Source organism: Caretta caretta, chromosome 18 (genome assembly GCF_965140235.1).
Source record: "Caretta caretta isolate rCarCar2 chromosome 18, rCarCar1.hap1, whole genome shotgun sequence".
NCBI classification, from domain to species: domain Eukaryota; kingdom Metazoa; phylum Chordata; order Testudines; family Cheloniidae; genus Caretta; species Caretta caretta.
In genome coordinates this window covers 218,985-238,268 of record NC_134223.1, presented here as the reverse complement: position 1 = coordinate 238,268, position 19,284 = coordinate 218,985, and the positions used below count along the sequence as shown (strand labels likewise).

Here is a 19,284-nt window from a genome sequence, read left to right as displayed (position 1 = left end):
ACATCCCAAAATGCCATTGGCCTTCTTGGCAACAAGGGCACACTGCTGACTCATATCCAGCTTCTCGTCCACTGTCACCCCTAGGTCCTTTTCCGCAGAACTGCTGCCTAGCCATTCGGCCCCTAGTCTGTAGCGGTGCATTGGATTCTTCCGTCCTAAGTGCAGGACCCTGCACTTATCCTTATTGAACCTCATCAGATTTCTTGATGCTGACCAGAAGCCCCAGAACAGGGCATTCGGAAGAAATTTTGGTGCTACCCTGTATCCTTTTGTAGATTGTACTTAGTATTCTTTCTGTGTTTACTGCTTTGCAGTTACATGAGCAGAAGGCAGCAGGACAAGAAAGATTACTTACATTATAGTAACTGGAGTTCTTTGAGCTGTGTAGTCCCTTTGGGTATTCACTGTGCGTGAATATATATATATATATATATATATATATATATATATATTCTGTCTGAATTAGGCTCAGGTGCATTTAATTAGCACCCAGCTGATAGTGCCTCCTTGATCTGCCTCTGAACCCTGGCTGAGAATTAACCCCCAAAACTCTTAGCAATTCCCTGGTTTTCCAGAGTTTCCATCCAGGAATGCTAGTGGAGTGGAATGCAAGATACACCCTAGGGATCCCAATAGATATCTGTACCCCAGTTTATCGGGTAAATAAAGCATTGTGATAATCCAGCCAAGAAAGAGAATCAGGTATGCATTCAATGTTAGGAATCAGAAAAAATCATAAAAGTTATGAATGAGCCCTGCATGCCATGATGATAATGAGAAGCAAGAATAAAATGGAGTCAAGCCAGCCCTTTTCCACAGGTTTTCCATGCTATCAACTCTGGAATAATGGAAGATTGTTTAAATTATTTTGTGGCACTGTGTCCTTGATAATCCAATGTTATCACTGTTCCCTACATCTTCTTTTGCAATCTCTTGCAGAGTCCTTACGACCAAGTGCCACTAGTTTGAACAGATTTTCTGCACTGCAGCCCCCAGTGTCGTCTGTGTCGTCTTCTTCTGTATCCTCAGAGTTAGACTCTCGCAGGGCCTTAACTAGGTAAGATTCAGTCAGCCAATAGAATTTGCCGTTCCAATATTTATGCATCCTAACATTTATTTGCTACTTTTACTGCCACCGCACATAGGGAAGAGGTGGCCATTGAGCTGTCTCTCAGTGATGCCCAGGTCTTTTTTCCTGAGTGGTTAAAATTAATTTAGAACCTATCTATATGTATCATTTGTTCCAAAGGTCACACTTTATGTTAAGGGTGTATTTATAAATACAGGAAAAGCTGTGTTCTCCAGCACTTTACAAACCAGAAAGCTCTATGAACCAGCATTTCGGGAGAGGTTGCGGGGTGTGGGCTCTGGGAGGGAGTTTGAGTATGGGAGAGGGCTTGGGGTTGGGGCTCAGGAGGGGTTTTGGGTTGCCGGATCTGTGCGGCACTCACCTTGGGTGGCTCCTCGCAAGCAGCGACATGTCCAGAGAGGCACGGCCAGGTGGCTCTGTGTGCTGCCTTCACCCACAGGCACCGCCCCCACAGCTCCCCTTGGCAGCTCCCCGCAGCTCCGGTCTGTGCTCCTAGGCAGAGAAATGGCTCCGTGTGCTGTCCCTGCCCCGAGCACTGGCTCCACAGCTCCCATTGGCTGGGGACCGCAGCCAATGGGAGCTGCAGGGGCGGTGCCTGTGGGCAGAGGCAGCGTGCAGAGCCACTTGGCCACACCTCCACCTAGGAGCATTGATCTCGGCCAGTCGGAGCTGCAGGGGTGGCACCTGCAGGTGGAGGCAGCACGCAGAGCTGCTTGGCCGTGCCTCTCCAGACATGTCGCCACTTGTGGGGAGCCGCCCGAGGTGAGCGCTGCCCGGATCCGGCACCCCGAAACTCCTCCCGCGTCCCAACCCCCAGCCCTGAACCCCCTCTTGCACTCAAACTTTCTCCCTCCTAGTTAACCAGAATTTTTGACTTACCGGCACCCCTCATCCCCCAATATTCCGGATAACAAAGCTTTTACTATCGTTTATGAAGGGTTAATAAATAATTAAGATAGGTGTATTAAATGATTAATTTTTGTAGAAGGTTATCGGGTCCAACACGTCTGTCAGTTGCTTACGTATAACACTTTCTACCATTATGTTTATAACTAGCTATAAAACATACTACTCATATCTGTAACGTGCTTATAGTGTTTATTAATTATTTACTAAATTATTATAAACTATTTACTTTAATGTACCCTTAATGTAAAGTTGACCAATTATTCATTCCAATGTGCATAACTTTGCATTTGTCAACAATGAATTTCATCTGCCATCAGGCTGTCCATTCACCAAGTCCCTCTGAAGTTCCCCACAGTCTTCTCTAATCTTGACTGTTGTAAATAATTTTGTCTCATCTGGGATTTTTCCACATCAGTATAATCTTCCTTTTTCCAAATAATTAATTAAAATGTTAACATAATTCCTAGGGTTTATCTGTCAGAAATCCCAGTGTTTAGCATTTTGCTATTTTGAAATTATACTTCAATATATGCATAGGTAAAGAATATACCAGTCAGGCCACTTCACAGTGAAATGGTGCCATTACTTTAACATTAAAATTCACTGTGTTTTGAACCTGCAGAAGTGTAGTATATCCTCAGAGTGTTTTGTTTCAGATGTGCACTATGACACATATGCTCTCCTTCCCCCTCCCCTGTGTGCATGTATATATGCATTCGTCAGTTGGATCAAGCGTCTGAGGTCCACACCACAGGTTTAAAGGTGAGGAGATCCACAGGCTGCATATTGACCACAATCTGTACAGTTGAACTGTATTAAAAATAACTTTCATTGACTATTAAATTACTTTCTCATTTTTTCTGTAACAAATAGACTGTATAAGAGACAGCTACCCAGCTGCTTTTATAATGTTATGGGAAATGTGTCCAGTGTTAATTTTTAGCAGTAAGAGGATAAGAGCCTTCCATATGAATGTGTTTTCACTTTCTAGTCGTGGGAGCACAGGCAGAGAGAAGAATGACAAACCACTCCCATCTTCGGTCACCCGTCCAAACACCTTCCTGCGCGGTAGCAGCAATAAAGAGCTGCTGCTAGGCAATCAGGCACAAGAAGAACAACGGCGAGAGATGCTAGAGACAGTGAAACAGCTAACAGGTGGCATGGATATGGAGAGAAACATCACAGAGATAGACAGGAACAAAGCCAAGGAAATGGGTGAGAGACTCCTCCATGAGTGCTAGGTGAGCACTCCTGGAGCTCATTAATACAGGGGAATCCTTCTGAATGTGCAGAAATGTTTACAGGAGAATTAATCAATATAAGTGACAGTTCTCTGTGTTTCAGAGTAGCAGCCGTGTTAGTCTGTATACGCAAAAAGGAGTACTTGTGGCACCTTAGATAAATTTGTTAGTCTCTAAGGTGCCACAAGTACTCCAGTTCTCTGTGTGTCATTGTGGATTTTTTCCCCACAGTGACTCACAGTGGAGCTTTTGTAGCTGAACCGTGTTTCCAAAGTTTTATAACTCAGCTGATTTACACATTTCTCCTCTTATTGTCATCTTTGCTCACCAACAGCCTTTTGGTTTCACATAAGTAAAAATACAGTTTCTTCTTCAAGTGCTTGCTCATGTCCATTCCATGTAAGTGTGTGCCTGCACCATTGCCAAAGATTTTTTCCCATAGTGGTATCCATTAGGCCGACTCTGGCGCCCTCTGGAGCCACATGCTTATGCGCCATTATAAGGGACACTGCCGTCCCCACACTCTTTCAGTTCGTTCTTACTGCTCATAACGTTTCTTGGAACGACCCTTCTTGTTGCAGCAAGGCTTCTTTCCAGTGGTTTTTGAACTCCTCCTTGGTTCGTAGTTATCTTAGTTATATAGTTTTGTGTATATAGTTTTTACAAGTAGTGGTAGTGTATATAGTTAGTGTAAATAGATAGTTCCTATCGTTGAAAGACATCTTCGCCCCAGGGGCCAGGCATGCTTCAAGCCTTGTGCCTCCTGCAGTAAACCTATGTCCTTAAGTGAGTCTTACTCCAGCTGCTTTAAGTGCTTGGGGAAAACCCATGTGAGGAACTAGTGCCAGATCTGTTGGGACTTCAGACCTCGCACTGAAAAGGACAGAGACATCAGGCTGAAGACTCTCCTCTTGGAAGTTGTCCTCAGACCAGTCTCAGAACCAAGCCACTCTGATTCAGCGCTGCATACTTGAGTGTCGGTGCGAAGCGCTTCCCTGGCACTGAGCTCTTTGCAGCACCGTTCACCAATTCTCTGGTGCCAAGAAAGAAGCACAAGAAGCAGCACACCAACAGAGGGTGCTCACCGGTGCAGAAGAGAGATAAGCGAGGGGAGGAAAGCATAGTGAGACCTGTGCTGGGCCACTCTTCTGCTTCTGGGCTCATGCTGGCACTGTCAACTCCGCCTAGGGCATTGAGTCCTGTGCAGAACCCTCAGCCGACACCAGGAAGCCACCATGGTACCAGCGGTCTGATGGTATCATTGACTCCAGAGGCTTTCCAGTTGGCTACGGACCTACTTTCTCTGCCCGTCCTGCCAACCCCAATGGGGTGCCTGTCAGCTCCAGCATCTGTAAGCAGGAGGGAACAAGGAGCGTAAGGTGGCTTCCTGGCTCCAAGCCTCTCAGCTCCTTCTTGGGCAAACCTTCCCTGATCCCAGTGTCCCGATCTCTTGTGCGTCACTGGTCCCCGGAACCCTAGCACCATATATGGAGGTAGAAGCAGGTACTGCTCCACCGTGGTCGCCAGGAGAAAACTCCTCTTTGGAGTTCAAAGGGGACCCTTATGTGCCACCGAAAGCCCACCACCAGTACCAAGCATATGCGCCACCAGCAGGCCTTTTGAAGGTGCACCCAATGAGTCCTGTATCAGTCACCATTTCAGATTCACCTCCCCTTTTATTTTTGGACCATCTGTCACCCTTCAGCCTGGCATGGTCATTCATAACATCAGACCACTGAGTCCTGAGCAATTCCCTTCCACCCCCTATCCCCATCACTCCTCAGGGACCCTTCTCACAAGCAAATCCTCATCTAGGAGATGCAGTCCCTCCTACCTATGTGGGCCATGGAGGGAGTTCCTCAAGACTTGAGTGGGAAGGGGTTTTACTCCCGGTATTTCCTAATCCCAAAGGACAAAGAGGGCCCCGCCCAGCTCGGACCTGCATGGCCTCAACAGATATCTCAGTAAACAAAGGTTCCCCATCGTCTCCCTGGCCTCCATCATTCCCTTCCTGGGTCCAGGAGTCTGATACGCCGCCCAGGTCTTAAAGGACACATACTTTCACATTTCTATCTTCCGTGGCCACACAAGATTTCTCAGGTTTGTAGTGGGTCAACACCACTACCAATTGACTGCCCTCCCCTTCGGCCTATCGGCAGCCCCACGGATTTTCACAGTGTATGGTGATTGTAGCAGCCTTCCTCAGGCAGTGAGGCATACAAGTCTACCCATACTTTGATGACTGGCTGATCAAAGGTCGGTTGCAGGCTCCAGTACAGAACAGCATCAGCATAGTCCGAGCCACCTTCAGAGCGCTGGACCTGCTGATAAATGAGCAGAAGTCAACTCCTGTCCTAGTTCAGAGAACAGAATTTACTGGGGAATTTACCCAATTCCAGACCATGTCAGACCTGATATCCAAGGTCATGGCCCACCCAGTCATGACAGCTCGGGTGTGCCTCAAGCTTCTGGATCATATGGTGGCTTGTACTTACGTGGTTCGGCATGCAAGGCTGTGCATCAGGCTCCTCCAGATGTGGTTAGCATCATAGAATCATAGAATATAAGGGTTGGAAGGGACCCCAGAAGGTCATCTAGTCCAACCCCCTGCTCAAAGCAGGACCAATTCCCAGTTAAATCATCCCAGCCAGGGCTTTGTCAAGCCTGACCTTAAAAACCTCTAAGGAAGGAGATTCTACCACCTCCCTAGGTAACGCATTCCAGTGTTTCACCACCCTCATAGTGAAAAAGTTTTTCCTAATATCCAATCTAAACCTCCCCCACTGCAGCTTGAGACCATTACTCCTCGTTCTGTCATCTGCTACCATTGAGAACAGTCTAGAGCCATCCTCTTTGGAACCCCCTTTCAGGTAGTTGAAAACAGCTATCAAATCCCCCCTCATTCTTCTCTTCTGCAGGCTAAACAATCCCAGCTCCCTCAGCCTCTCCTCATAACTCATGTGTTCCAGACCCCTAATCATTTTTGTTGCCCTTCGCTGGACTCTCTCCAATTTATCCACATCCTTCTTGTAGTGTGGGGCCCAAAACTGGACACAGTACTCCAGATGAGGCCTCACCAATGTCGAATAGAGGGGAACGATCACGTCCCTCGATCTGCTCGCTATGCCCCTACTTATACATCCCAAAATGCCATTGGCCTTCTTGGCAACAAGGGCACACTGCTGACTCATATCCAGCTTCTCGTCCACTGTCACCCCTAGGTCCTTTTCCGCAGCACTGCTGCCTAGCCATTCGGTCCCTAGTCTGTAGCTGTGCATTGGGTTCTTCCGTCCTAAGTGCAGGACCCTGCACTTATCCTTATTGAACCTCATCAGATTTCTTTTGGCCCAATCCTCCAATTTGTCTAGGTCCTTCTGTATCCTACCACTCCTCCCAGTTTAGTATCATCAGTTTACTCCCTGAGCAGACACCACTTGGACTTAGTGCTCATGGTCCCTCCCTAAGCTGGTGGAAAGACCCAAGATTAGTAATGATGGGGGTGCCCTTTGTTACCCCTCAACCATCAATAACCTTAATCTCAAACATGTCTGACCTAGGGTGGGGTGCCCACCTTAACAACGTCAGGAGTCAGGGCCTCTGGTCCCAAGAAGAATTCTCCCTGCACATAAACAACAGGTTGCTCAGGGAGGTATGCTTAACATGCCAAGTGTTCCTCCCCCAGATCTCAGGTGAGGTGGTGCAAGTCCTTACAGACAGTATTGCAGCCATGTTTTATATCAACAAGCAGGGAGGGGCTTGATCTTTGGCCTTGGGTCAGGAGGCCATCTGTCTGTGGGACGTCTGCACGAAGCACTCCATCTCAAGGCTTCACGTCTCCTGGGAGCCAGGAATAAATTGGCGGAGCACCTCAGCAGATCCTTCTCCCACCACGAGTGGTCCCTTCACCCACAGATTACCAGATTCATCTTCCAAAGGTGGGGGTCTCCCCAGGTGGAGCTGTTCACCGCCAGGCAGAACAGGAAATGCCATCAGTTTTGTTTACTGTGCAGACACAACCCAGGCTCTCTTTCCAACACCTTGCTATTCTTGTGGATAGGCCACCACCTGTACACCTTTCCCCCAATCCTCTTGGTTCACAAGGTCCTCCTAAAAATCAAACAGGACAAGGCAAGAGTTATTCTGATAGCACCATCATGGCCACGCCAGCATTGGTTCGTCATGCTCCTGGATTTCTTGGTGGCAGCTCCACTCTCACTCCCACTCTGTCTGGACCTGGTTTCAGAAGCCCACAGCTGGTTACTTCACCCAGACCTCACCTCACTGCATGTATGCTGCATGGCTGAACCCTGAAGAACAGGCCTGCTTGGAACAGGTTCGGCAGATCTTGCTAGACAGTAGAAAGCCTTCCACCAGGGCTGCCTACTTGGCCAAGTCATAGAATCATAGAATATTAGAGTTGGAAGAGACTTCAGGAGGTCATCTAGTCCAATCCTCTGCTCAAAGCAGGACCAACACCAACTAAATCATCCCAGCCAAGGCTTTGTCAAGCCGGGCCTTAAAAACCTCTAAGGATGGAGATGCCAGTGCTTCACCACCCTCCTAGTGAAATAGTGTTTTCAAATATCCAACCTAGACTCCCCCATTGCAACTTGAGATCATTCCTTCTTGTTCTGTCATCTGCCACCACTGAGAACAGCCTAGCTCCATCCTCTTTGGAACCCCCTTTCAGATAGTTGAAGGCTGCTATCGAATCCCCCCTCACTCTTCTCTTCTGCAGACTAAATAACCCCAGTTGCCTCAGCCTCTCCTCATAAGTCATGTGCCCCAGCCCCCTAACATTTTCGTTGCCCTTCGCTGGACTCTCTCCAATTTGTCCACATCCCTTCTATAGTGGGGGGACCAAACCTAGATGCAATACTCCAGGTATGGTCTTACCAGTGCCGAATAGTGAAAGTATTTCTTCTGTTGCTTCTGAATGTGCTCTCTCTCCATCTCAATCTTCCCTTCGGTCTACCTTGGACTATTTGCTGCATCTAAAACAGCGGGCCTGGCCCTCTCATCTATTAAAGTGCATTTGGCAGCCATATCAGCCTTCCACACTCCAGCGAACAGCAGGTCACTGTTCTCCCACAAGGTGATGGTCTGGTTTCTAAAGGGGCTGGGAAGACTCTGCCCTCAGATACACAAGCCAACCTCCCCAATGAGACTTAAACCTGGTTCTGTCGAAGCTCATGGATCCCCCCTTCATGCCGTTAGCATCATGCTCCCTGATATTTCTCTCCTGGAAGGTCACCTTCCTGGTGGCAATCACCTCAGCCAGAAGGGTCTCTGAGATCAAGGCCTTTATTTCAGTCCCACAGTACACCGTGTTCTCCTTCAAGGACAAGGTTCAACTGTGCCCCCATCAGGACTTCCTACCAAAGGTGATGTCTCAATTCCATAACAACCAGGTCATTTTCCTAACAGTCTTCTTCCTGAAACCTCACAAAACTCTGAGGAATGACAGCTTCACTTGTTAGATATTAGCCTGGCCTTCGCCTTTTATATTGAGAGGACTAAACCCACAAATTCACTCAACTGTTCATCCACACAGAAAGAATGAGAGGGCTATCTGTGTCAACCCAAAGGATCTCATCCTGGATAACTGCCTGCATTTGAGCTTTCTATGAGCAGGCGAATATCCCATCTCTGGCCATGTTAACTGCTCATTCCACAAGAGCCCAGGTTTCGTCAGCAGCAGTCCTTGCACAAGTCCCAATCCAGAACATCTGCAGAGCCGGTCATGGTCACCGGTGCATACCTTTGCATCCCACTACACCATCACCCAACAGGCCTGAGATTATGCCAGTTTCGGAAGAGCAGTGTTGTAATCAGTATGTCTTTTAACTCCAAGCCCACCTCCTTGGGTATTGCTTGTGAGTCACCTAATATGGAATGGACTTGAGCAAGCACTCAAAGAAAAAATGGTTACTAACCTTTTGTAACTGTAGTTCTTCAAGTTATATTGCTCATATCCATTCCATAACCCACCCTCCTACCCCTTTGTCAGAGTTAACCAACAAGGAACTGAGAGAGGATGTGGAGTCAGCGGCACCCCTTATATCACCGCATAAGACATGGCTCCAGAAAGTGCTAGATCTGGCCCAATGGACCTCACTGAGGGAAAAATCTCCAGCAACAATACACGTGGCATGCACACACCTAACATGGAATGGACATGAGCAACACATCTCAAAGAACAACTGTTACGAAAGGTTAGTAACCATTTTATTTGTCTGCAAAAGTAACTGGGACCCAGTTTTCTGTATAATTGCCTTTTCCATGTCTTGTTGCTCTTGCTGTCAGTTCCTGGGATAGTTCTCCCTAGGACCAGTGGAAGATATAGTCTCAGTTCTGATCTCATGTATCTGGAGCCTGTTGCCTGGGGTGGTTGGTCAGATCCCAAGCCTGGTGAGGTTCGGGCACAGTGTAAGAGTCATCTGTTTGGCTAGACCTTTAATTGATTGTTGGACCCTTCTATCAGCAGGATGTGGTCATTTTAGAAATAACTATTTTTGTTGGATATTGTGTTTGTGTTAATTTTTGTAAGGTGCCAAGGTAATGGACACAACTAAGAAATAAAAATGGGGCTGAGTCCTGGTTGCCCAGTCACCACCTTGCTGTCTTTGCACCTTCTCAACAGTTGAGATTAGCCAAGATGCTTCTGTTTATGGTCCCAGGATGGAATGCTGAGGCATAGCATTTTCAGTGGAAGGCCTTTAACTCTCAAACTTTATCTGCCTGGGCCAGAACCTATGAACTATCTGAAGGGTAACAAGAAGGGTTTCTACAGGTATGTTAGCAACAAGAAGAAGGTCAGGGAAAGTGTGGGACTCTTACTGAATGGGGGAGGCAACCTAGTGATACATGATGTGGAAAAAACTGAAGTACTCAATGCTTTTTTTGCCTTGGTCTTCACAGACAAGGGAAGCTCCCAGACTGCTGCACTGGGCAACACAGTATGGGGAGGAGGTGAGCAGCCCTCAGTGGTGAAAGAGCAAGTTAAGGACTATTTAGAAAAGCTGGACGTGCACAAGTCCATGGGTCCAGATCTAACACATACAAGGATGCTGAGGGAGTTGGCTGATGTGATTGCAGAGCCATTGGCCATTACCTCTGAAAATTCGTGGCAATTGGGGGAGGTCCCAGACAATTGGAAAAAGGCAAATATAGTGCCCATATTTTAAAAAGGGAAGAAAGAGAACCCGGGGAACTACAGCCTTACTTCAGTCCCCGGCAATATCATGGAGCTGGTCCTCAAGAAATCCATTTTGAAGCACTTGGAGGAAAGAAAGGTGATCAGGAACAGTCCACATGGATTCACCAAGGGCAAGTCATGCCTGACAACCTGATTGCCTTCTATGATAAGATAACTGGCTCTGTGGATATGGGGAAAGCGGTGGATGTGATATATCTTGACTTTAGCAAAGCTTTTGATACCATCTCCCACAGTATTCTTGCCAGCAAGTTAAAAAAGGATGGATTGGATGAATGAACGATAAGGTGGATAGAAAGCTGGCTAGATTGTTGGGCTCAATGGGTAGTGATCAACGGCTCGATGTTTAGTTGGCAGCCGGTATCAAGCGGAGTGCCCCAGGGGTCGTTCCTGGGGCTGGGTTTGTTCAACATCTTTATCAATTTATCTGAATGATGGGATTAATTGCACCCTCAGCAAATTCGCAGATGATACTAAGCTGGGTGGAGAGATAGATACGCTGGAGGGTAGGGATAGGGTCATAGAATCATAGAATATCAGGGTTGGAAGGGACCCCTGAAGGTCATCTAGTCCAACCCCCTGCTCGAAGCAGGACCAATTCCCAGTTAAATCATCCCAGCCAGGGCTTTGTCAAGCCTGACCTTAAAAACCTCTAAGGAAGGAGATTCTACCACCTCCCTAGGTAACGCATTCCAGTGTTTCACCACCCTCATAGTGAAAAAGTTTTTCCTAATATCCAATCTAAACCTCCCCCACTGCAGCTTGAGACCATTACTCCTCGTTCTGTCATCTGCTACCATTGAGAACAGTCTAGAGCCATCCTCTTTGGAACCCCCTTTCAGGTAGTTGAAAACAGCTATCAAATCCCCCCTCATTCTTCTCTTCTGCAGGCTAAACAATCCCAGCTCCCTCAGCCTCTCCTCATAAGTCATGTGTTCTAGACCCCTAATCATTTTTGTTGCCCTTCGCTGGACCCTCTCCAATTTATCCACATCCTTCTTGTAGTGTGGGGCCCAAAACTGGACACAGTACTCCAGATGAGGCCTCACCAATGTCGAATAGAGGGGAACGATCACGTCCCTCGATCTGCTCGCTGTGCCCCTACTTATACATCCCAAAATGCCATTGGCCTTCTTGGCAACAAGGGCACACTGCTGACTCATATCCAGCTTCTCGTCCACTGTCACCCCTAGGTCCTTTTCCGCAGAACTGCTGCCTAGCCATTTGATCCCTAGTCTGTAGCGGTGCATTGGATTCTTCCATCCTAAGTGCAGGACCCTGCACTTATCCTTATTGAACCTCATCAGATTTCTTTTGGCCCAATCCTCCAATTTGTCTAGGTCCTTCTGTATCCTATCCCTCCCCTCCAGCGTATCTACCACTCCTCCCAGTTTAGTATCATCCGCAAATTTGCTGAGAGTGCAATCCACACCATCCTCCAGATCATTAATGAAGATATTGAACAAAACCGGCCCCAGGACCGACCCTTGGGGCACTCCACTTGATACCGGCTGCCAACTAGACATGGAGCCATTGATCACTACCCGTTGAGCCCTACAATCTAGCCAGCTTTCTACCCACCTTATAGTGCATTCATCCAGCCCATACTTCCTTAACTTGCTGACAAGAATACTGTGGGAGACCGTGTCAAAAGCTTTGCTAAAGTCAAGAAACAATACATCCACTGCTTTCCCTTCATCCACAGAACCAGTAATCTCATCATAAAAGGCGATTAGATTAGTCAGGCATGACCTTCCCTTGGTGAATCCATGCTGGCTGTTCCTGATCACTTTCCTCTCATGCAAGTGCTTCAGGATTGATTCTTTGAGGACCTGCTCCATGATTTTTCCAGGGACTGAGGTGAGGCTGACTGGCCTGTAGTTCCCAGGATCCTCCTTCTTCCCTTTTTTAAAGATTGGCACTACATTAGCCTTTTTCCAGTCATCCGGGACTTCCCCGGTTCGCCACGAGTTTTCAAAGATATTGGCCAATGGCTCTGCAATCACAGCCGCCAATTCCTTCAGCACTCTCGGATGCAACTCGTCCGGCCCCATGGACTTGTGCACGTCCAGCTTTTCTAAATAGTCCCTAATCACCTCTATCTCCACAGAGGGCTGGCCATCTCTTCCCCATTTTGTGATGCCCAGCGCAGCAGTCTGGGAGCTGACCTTGTTAGTGAAAACAGAGGCAAAAGAACACTGAGTACATTAGCTTTTTCCACATCCTCTGTCACTAGGTTGCCTCCCTCATTCAGTAAGGGGCCCACACTTTCCTTGGCTTTCTTCTTGTTGCCAACATACCTGAAAAAACCCTTCTTGTTACTCTTGACATCTCTCGCTAGCTGCAGCTCCAGGTGCGATTTGGCCCTCCTGATTTCATTCCTACATGCCCGAGCAATATTTTTATACTCTTCCCTGGTCATATGTCCAACCTTCCACTTCTTGTAAGCTTCTTTTTTATGTTTAAGATCCGCTAGGATTTCACCATTAAGCCAAGCTGGTCGCCTGCCATATTTACTATTCTTTCGACTCATTGGGGTCCAGAGTAACCTATACAAATTGGAGGATTGGGCCAAAAGAAATCTGATGAGGTTCAACAAGGACAAGTGCAGAGTCCTGCACTTAGGAAGGAAGAATCCCATGCACGACTACAGGCTGGGGACCAAGAGTTCTTCGAGTGCTTGCTCGTATCAATTCCAATTAGGTGTGTGTGCACCGCGTGCACAATCATCAGCAGATTTTTACCCCAGCAATACTTGGTGGGTCGGCTGATGCACCCCCTGGAGTGGCACCTTCATGGCACCGGATATATGCCCCAGCCGACGCAGCACCCCATCAGTTCCTTCTTATCGCCCGTGACGGTCGTTGGAACTGTGGAGCGCAGCATAGCTGATCTCACTTTCTCTAGCTTTCTCTCTTAGTACCTGTTAATAGTTGTAATTAGTTCTTAATAGTTGTTAATAGTTGTTTATACTTGTTAGTAGTTAGTTAGTGTAGTTAGATTATTGTACTTAGTATGGTGGAGCGGGGTCTTCTCCCCCTCCCCTGTCTCGGTACCGGGGCCCATGCCTGGGTCTCTGGTCTTCAAACCCTGCTCAGCTTGCCTGAAGCCGATGCCAACGGGAGACCCCCATGACTCTTGCCTAAGGTGTCTGGGGGAATCTCACCAAGCGGACAAGTGCCGCATTTGCAAAGCGTTCAAGCTGAGGACCGAAAAGGAGCGGGACTTTAGACTCAAGCAGCTCCTTATGGAGGTGGCACTTGGCCCGGTCCCTTCCTCTGCACACCGGGACTCGTCGTCGTCAGGAGTGCCCCTGCAGCACCTGCAGCACCGACTGGTCCGGCACCACGTTCAGACTCTGATAGCGTGGGAAGGCACCCCCAGAACCTCCACCACCGCGGCACCAGTCCCTGTCTCCAGGCCAGAAGAAGAAGCAGCCCAAGCAGACACCGACTGCTTCTTCTTTGTCGGTTCGACAGCCACTGACACTTCCCGCACCGCAGTCGGAGCCGCGTCCATTGCTGGAGCGCACAGGACAAGTAACGGCTCCTGCACCATTGACTCCAGTGCTGCAAGGCCCGTCGAGTCCGGTGCATATAAGCTCCCCGGCGCACACCACGGTCAAGCTAAGGCTGCCCTCCATGCCGGAGACCTTCTCACAGAGCCGACTCCCCTGCAGCCGGCGGCACCTCTGGTGCGGGCGGTGCCGTCGAAGGGAAAACCGTCCCTGATACGACTGCCGTCGCCGAATGAAGCAGGGCGGCACCAATCCCGGTCCCGATCTTGGTCCCAGCACCTTTCACAGCGTCGCTTGCAGTCCCGGCACTGATCCCGTTCTCGGCGCCGGTCGTACTCGCGACGCCACTCCGGCTCGCAAAGATCCGAATCACGGTACGGCCAGTACCGATTGGACACTCTGCTCTGCACCGCTCCCGCTACCAGTCAGAGCAGCACTCGACCTGGAGCCGATCCTGGCGCCGATCTCATCGAAGGTCACCGTCAAGATCCAGATCAGGCTTCCAGTACCGATACGACTGCAGGCACCGATAGACGTCTCGGTACCATTCTACATCACACCACCGGTCCCCGGCACCGTACAGCACTGGGGTACTCTGCACCGACAAGTTGGGCACCGCCTTGGCCGTCTCACTCTGCCTCCATGTTGTCACGCTCACAAGGTGGCCACCATGCCCAGGACCAGGGCGAGGACGGTGCAGGCCAGTGGCTGGACGAAGGCCAGGACTTGGGCCAAGGACTTCCGCAGTGGTCTTTTTGGACCCCCGGGCATACCATCAGGCCCAAGGGGTTCCTTCGGGGGCTTCCCACTCCGCCCCTTCGGAGCCCCGAGTACCGGAGGCCACTGTGTCTTCCCCCACCCCCCCCGGGAGTTCTGAGGGGACTGCTCCAGCCCCAGCACAGGCCCACGTCCCTAGCGTGGTGGACCTTGGGCAACAAGTTCCTCCACATGAGGACCCCACACAGGATCCCTTAATCCTGCTTAATCCTAGGGGTATCTTCCTCGTCCTCACCTGATGAGACAGTGGCAGGGACTACGATTTTGGGCCGTCCTCCTATGGACCTCCGCTCACACCAGGAGCTGCTCCGCAGAGTGGTGCACAATATGAACCTCCAGGTAGAGGAGGTAGTGGAGGTAGAGGACCCAGTTGTCGACATTCTGTCCAGGGAGGCACGGTCCAGCGTGGCCCTCCCATCATACGGACTATACAAGCCAATGCCAAGACAATCTGGCAATCTCCAGGCTCTATTCCACCTATGGCCAAGGGGGTGGAAAGGAAGTACTTTGTCCTCTCAGAGGAGTACGAGTACCTTTACACGCACTGCCAACCGTGTTCCCTTGTCGTGGCTTCAGTCAACGAGAAGGAACGGCACAGTCAGCAGGCCCTGGCACCTAAATCAAAGGACGCTAGATGCCTAGACTTGTTTGGGCACAAGGTAAAGTTGAAGTTCCGCACAGTCTCTCTCGGGACCATTATTCCTTCCTTAGACCCTGGAGACTGGTACGCCGCCCTCGACACGAAGGACGCGTACTTCCACATTGTGATCTACCCAGCGCACAGACGCTTCCTTCGCTTTGTGGTCAATCAACTGCACTTTCAATTCACCGTCCTTCCTTTTGGCCTATCAGTGGCCCCCAGGGTGTTTACCAAGTGCATGGCTGTTGTGGCTGCCTCCCTTCGTCGACAACGGATCCAAGTGTTCCCCATACCTCGACGACTGGCTTATTCGTGGCCACTCCAGGAATCAGGTGCAGTCTCATGTCCAGCTCACCATGAACATGTTCAATCGACTGGGCCTCCTGCTCAATGTTGCAAAATCTACTCTGGTACCAATCCAGAGGATAGAATTCATAGGAGCAGTCTTAGACTCAGGCCTAGCCCCAGCACTTCTGCCGGAAGCACTCTTCCAATCCCTGGTGAGCATCGTCCACAGCCTGCAAAACTTCCCAACCTTGACCATGAAAACATGCCTATGCTTCCTGGGACATATGGCCTCTTGCACGTATGTGACCATGCACGCCAGGCTGCGACTACGTCCACTCCAGTCCTGGCTATCAACAGTATACCACCCAGGTCACGACAGCTTGAGGACGGTGGTTACCATCCCGCCAGGGATATTAGCCTCTCTAGGCTGGTGGCTGGACCCCAAATCAGTGTGCAAAGGGGTGCCATTTCAATCCCCGCAGCCCTCCATGTCCCTAGTCACGGATACGTCATCCCTGGGATGGGGAGCCCACCTCGGGGTCCTCCATATACAGGGGCTATGGTTGGCAGGAGAGATATCCCTGCACTTCAACGTACGGGAACTCAGAGCTGTGCGCCTGGTGTGTCAGGCATTTTGAGAGCGCATTCAAGGCCGTTGTGTTGCAGTCCTCACACACAACACAACGGCCACGTTTTTACATCAACAAGCAAGGGGGAGCCCGGTCATCCCCCCTCTATCAGAAGACCACTCATCTGTGGGAATTCTGTATAGCCCACTCAGTCCATCTGGTGGCGTCGTTTCTCCCAGGAGTCAAGAACACCTTAGCAGACCACCTCAGCAGATCATTACAGACTCACGAGTGGTCAGTTCGCCCGGACGTCATCCACTCTGTCTTCCTGAAGTGGGGCTTTCCCCTGATAGACCTATTTGCCTCTTGCGAGAATCGGAAATGCCAAGTGTTCTGCTCTCTACAAGGACACTCTCCGGGTTCCCTGTCGGACGCCTTCCTAATACAGTGGAAGGATCACCTGTGCTACGCCTTCCCTCCATTCCCGCTAGTCCACCGGGTCCTGCTCAAGCTGCACAGGGACAGAGCCCGTCTGATTCTGGTCGCCCCAGCATGGCCCAGACAGCACTGGTATACCACTCTCCTAGAGCTGTCGATGGACACTCCAATTTCACTTCCGCTGTGGCCAGACCTGATCATTCAGGACCACGGACGACTGTCATCCCGACCTGCAATCTTTTCACCTCACAGCATGGATCTGAGCTGTGCTGCTCTCGCTTGGTACAGCAGGTCCTTTTGGGAAGCAGGAAGCCCTCTACCAGGTCAAAGTACTTAGCCAAGTGGAAGCGTTTTTCCTGCTGGTGTGCTCAGAGTCATATAGCCCCGCTACAGGCGTCAGTACCTATCATCTTGGACTACCTCTTGTCCTTAAAACAGCAGGGCTTGGCAATATTATCCATCAGAGTGCACCTGGCAGAGCTGTTTTGGCTTTCCACCCGGCCGAAAACGGGCGTTCTCCAATTGGGTCTTCTCCAATCTCATGGTCAACAGATTTCTCAAGGGGTTGGAGCACCTGTTCCCATGAATTCAACAACCAGGCCCTACGTGGGATCTTAACCTGGTCCTCTCCAAACTCATGGCTGCCCCGTTCGAGCCAATGGCCACCTGCTCGCTCCTGTACCTTTCGTGGAAGACAGCCTTCCTCGTAGCTATCACTTTGGCAAGGCGTGTCTGAGCTCAGGGCATTCACATCGGAACCATCGTATACGATGTTCCATAAGGACAAGGTACAGCTGCGACCCCACCCTGCCTTCCTCCCTAAGGTAGTGTCTGCCTTCCATCTCAACCAGTACATCTTCCTCCCCGTCTTCTACCCGAAGCTACACGCCTCTCGACGGGAACAACAGCTGTACTCCATGGACGTTCGCAGGGCCCTCGCCTTCTACATTGAGGGAACGAAACCTTTCAGGAAAACATCGCAGCTGTTCGTTGCTGTGGCAGACCGGATGAAGGGCCTTCCGATCTCCTCCCAGTGCATCTTGTCCTGGATCACATCATGCATCTGTGCGTGCTATGACTTGGCTGGTGTCCCAACTACGCACCTTACTGCCCACTCCATGAGGGCTCAGGCTTCATCTTCTGCTTTCCTGGCACACGTACCCATACAGGAGATATGTAGGGCAGTGACTTGGTCTTCGGTGCATACCTTTGCCACCCACTATGCGATAATTCAGCAGTCCAGGGGTGATGCTGCATTTGGTTCAGCAGTCCTTCGCTCCACGACATCTCACTCTGACCCCACCGCCTCAGTAAGGCTTGGGAGTCACCTAATTGGAATCGATATGAGCAAGCACTCCAAGAAGAAAAGACAATTACTCACATTTGTAACTGTTGTTCTTCGAGATGTGTTGCTCATATCCATTCCAAACCTGCCCTCCTTTCCCTCTGTCGGAGTATCTGGCAAGAAGGAACTGAGGGGGCGCTGAGTCGGCTGGGGCATATATCCGGCACCATGAAGGCACCCAGTCCAGGGGGTGCCTCAGCCAACCCACCAAGTGTTGCGGGGTTAAAAATCTTCCGACAATCGTGCATACGGTGCACGCACACCTAATTGGAATGGATATGAGCAACACATCTCGAAGAACAACAGTTACAAAGGTGAGTGACCATCTTTTCTGCAGAAAAGGACCTGGGGATTACAGTGGACGAGAAGCTGGATATGAGTTAGCAGTGTGCCCTCGTTGCCAAGAAGGCCAATGGCATATTGGGCTGTATTAGTAGGAGCATTGCCAGCAGATGGAGGAAAGTGATTATTCCTCTCTATTCAGCACTGGTGAGGCCACACATGGAGGACAATAACTCCTCACTTAAAGTCGTCCCAGTTAACGTTGTTTCATTGTTGCCCTGCTGATCAGTTAGGCAACATGCTCGTTTAAAGTTGTGCAATGCTCCCTTATAACGTTGTTTAGCAGCCGCCTTCTTTGTCCACCTGTTGCAGGAAGAGCAGCTGTTGGAGCTGCTGGTGGGGACTTGGAATCAGGGTGGACCGGTAGGCCCCCTATCAGCTCCCCACTCCCCTAAGTTCCCTGTGCGACAGCCGCCTAGCACACTATCAATTGTCTGGCAGTTCAGCTGTCCCTCCCCCCACTGCCTCCTGACCTCTGCCTTTGAGCTGCTCCCCGGAGCCTCCTGCTTGCTGTGCAAGGGGCGGGAGGGGTGCTAATGTCAGGGTGTCCCCCTCCCCACCTCCCATCCACAGAGCAGGAGTGGGGACACCACAGGACTCAGGACAGTGGGAGCTTGCTGGCAGCAGCTGCTGTCTCAGCTTGCTGATCTACTTAAAAAGGCAGTGTACTTAGAGTGGGGTCAGCTTACATAAAGGGGCAATGCACGTCTTTCTCTCACACACAAGGTATGTGTCTTTGTCTCTGTCTGCCGTGCTGTCTCCCCTCCCTCCATTCAGGCTGCCTTGTAGAGTGTGAAACTACATTAACAACGTGTTAACCCTTGAGGGCTCAGCTGAATGCTAGTTCATCATCTAGCAGTAAGGCATCCCCTGGGAAATATCCCACCCTCTGACTCCACTAGCTTAAAGTAG

The 19,284-nt window shown here is 50.0% G+C and overlaps 1 protein-coding gene across 47 annotated transcripts in view; it reads left to right on the top strand.

Moving 5' to 3' along the window:
• Positions 1 to 19,284, top strand: part of EIF4G3 (eukaryotic translation initiation factor 4 gamma 3) — a 457,314-nt gene that overhangs the window by 394,121 nt on the left and 43,909 nt on the right. For 46 of the 47 annotated variants that reach the window (XM_048825364.2, XM_048825402.2, XM_048825383.2 and 43 more), the window contains 2 exons: positions 940 to 1,057; positions 2,991 to 3,214. In XM_048825364.2, the coding sequence (XP_048681321.2) occupies positions 940 to 1,057; positions 2,991 to 3,214 (342 nt within the window). Of the gene's footprint in view, positions 1 to 939; positions 1,058 to 2,990; positions 3,215 to 9,250; positions 9,456 to 19,284 lie in introns of all 47 variants that reach the window. The other variant, XM_048825410.2, reaches the window with a different exon arrangement.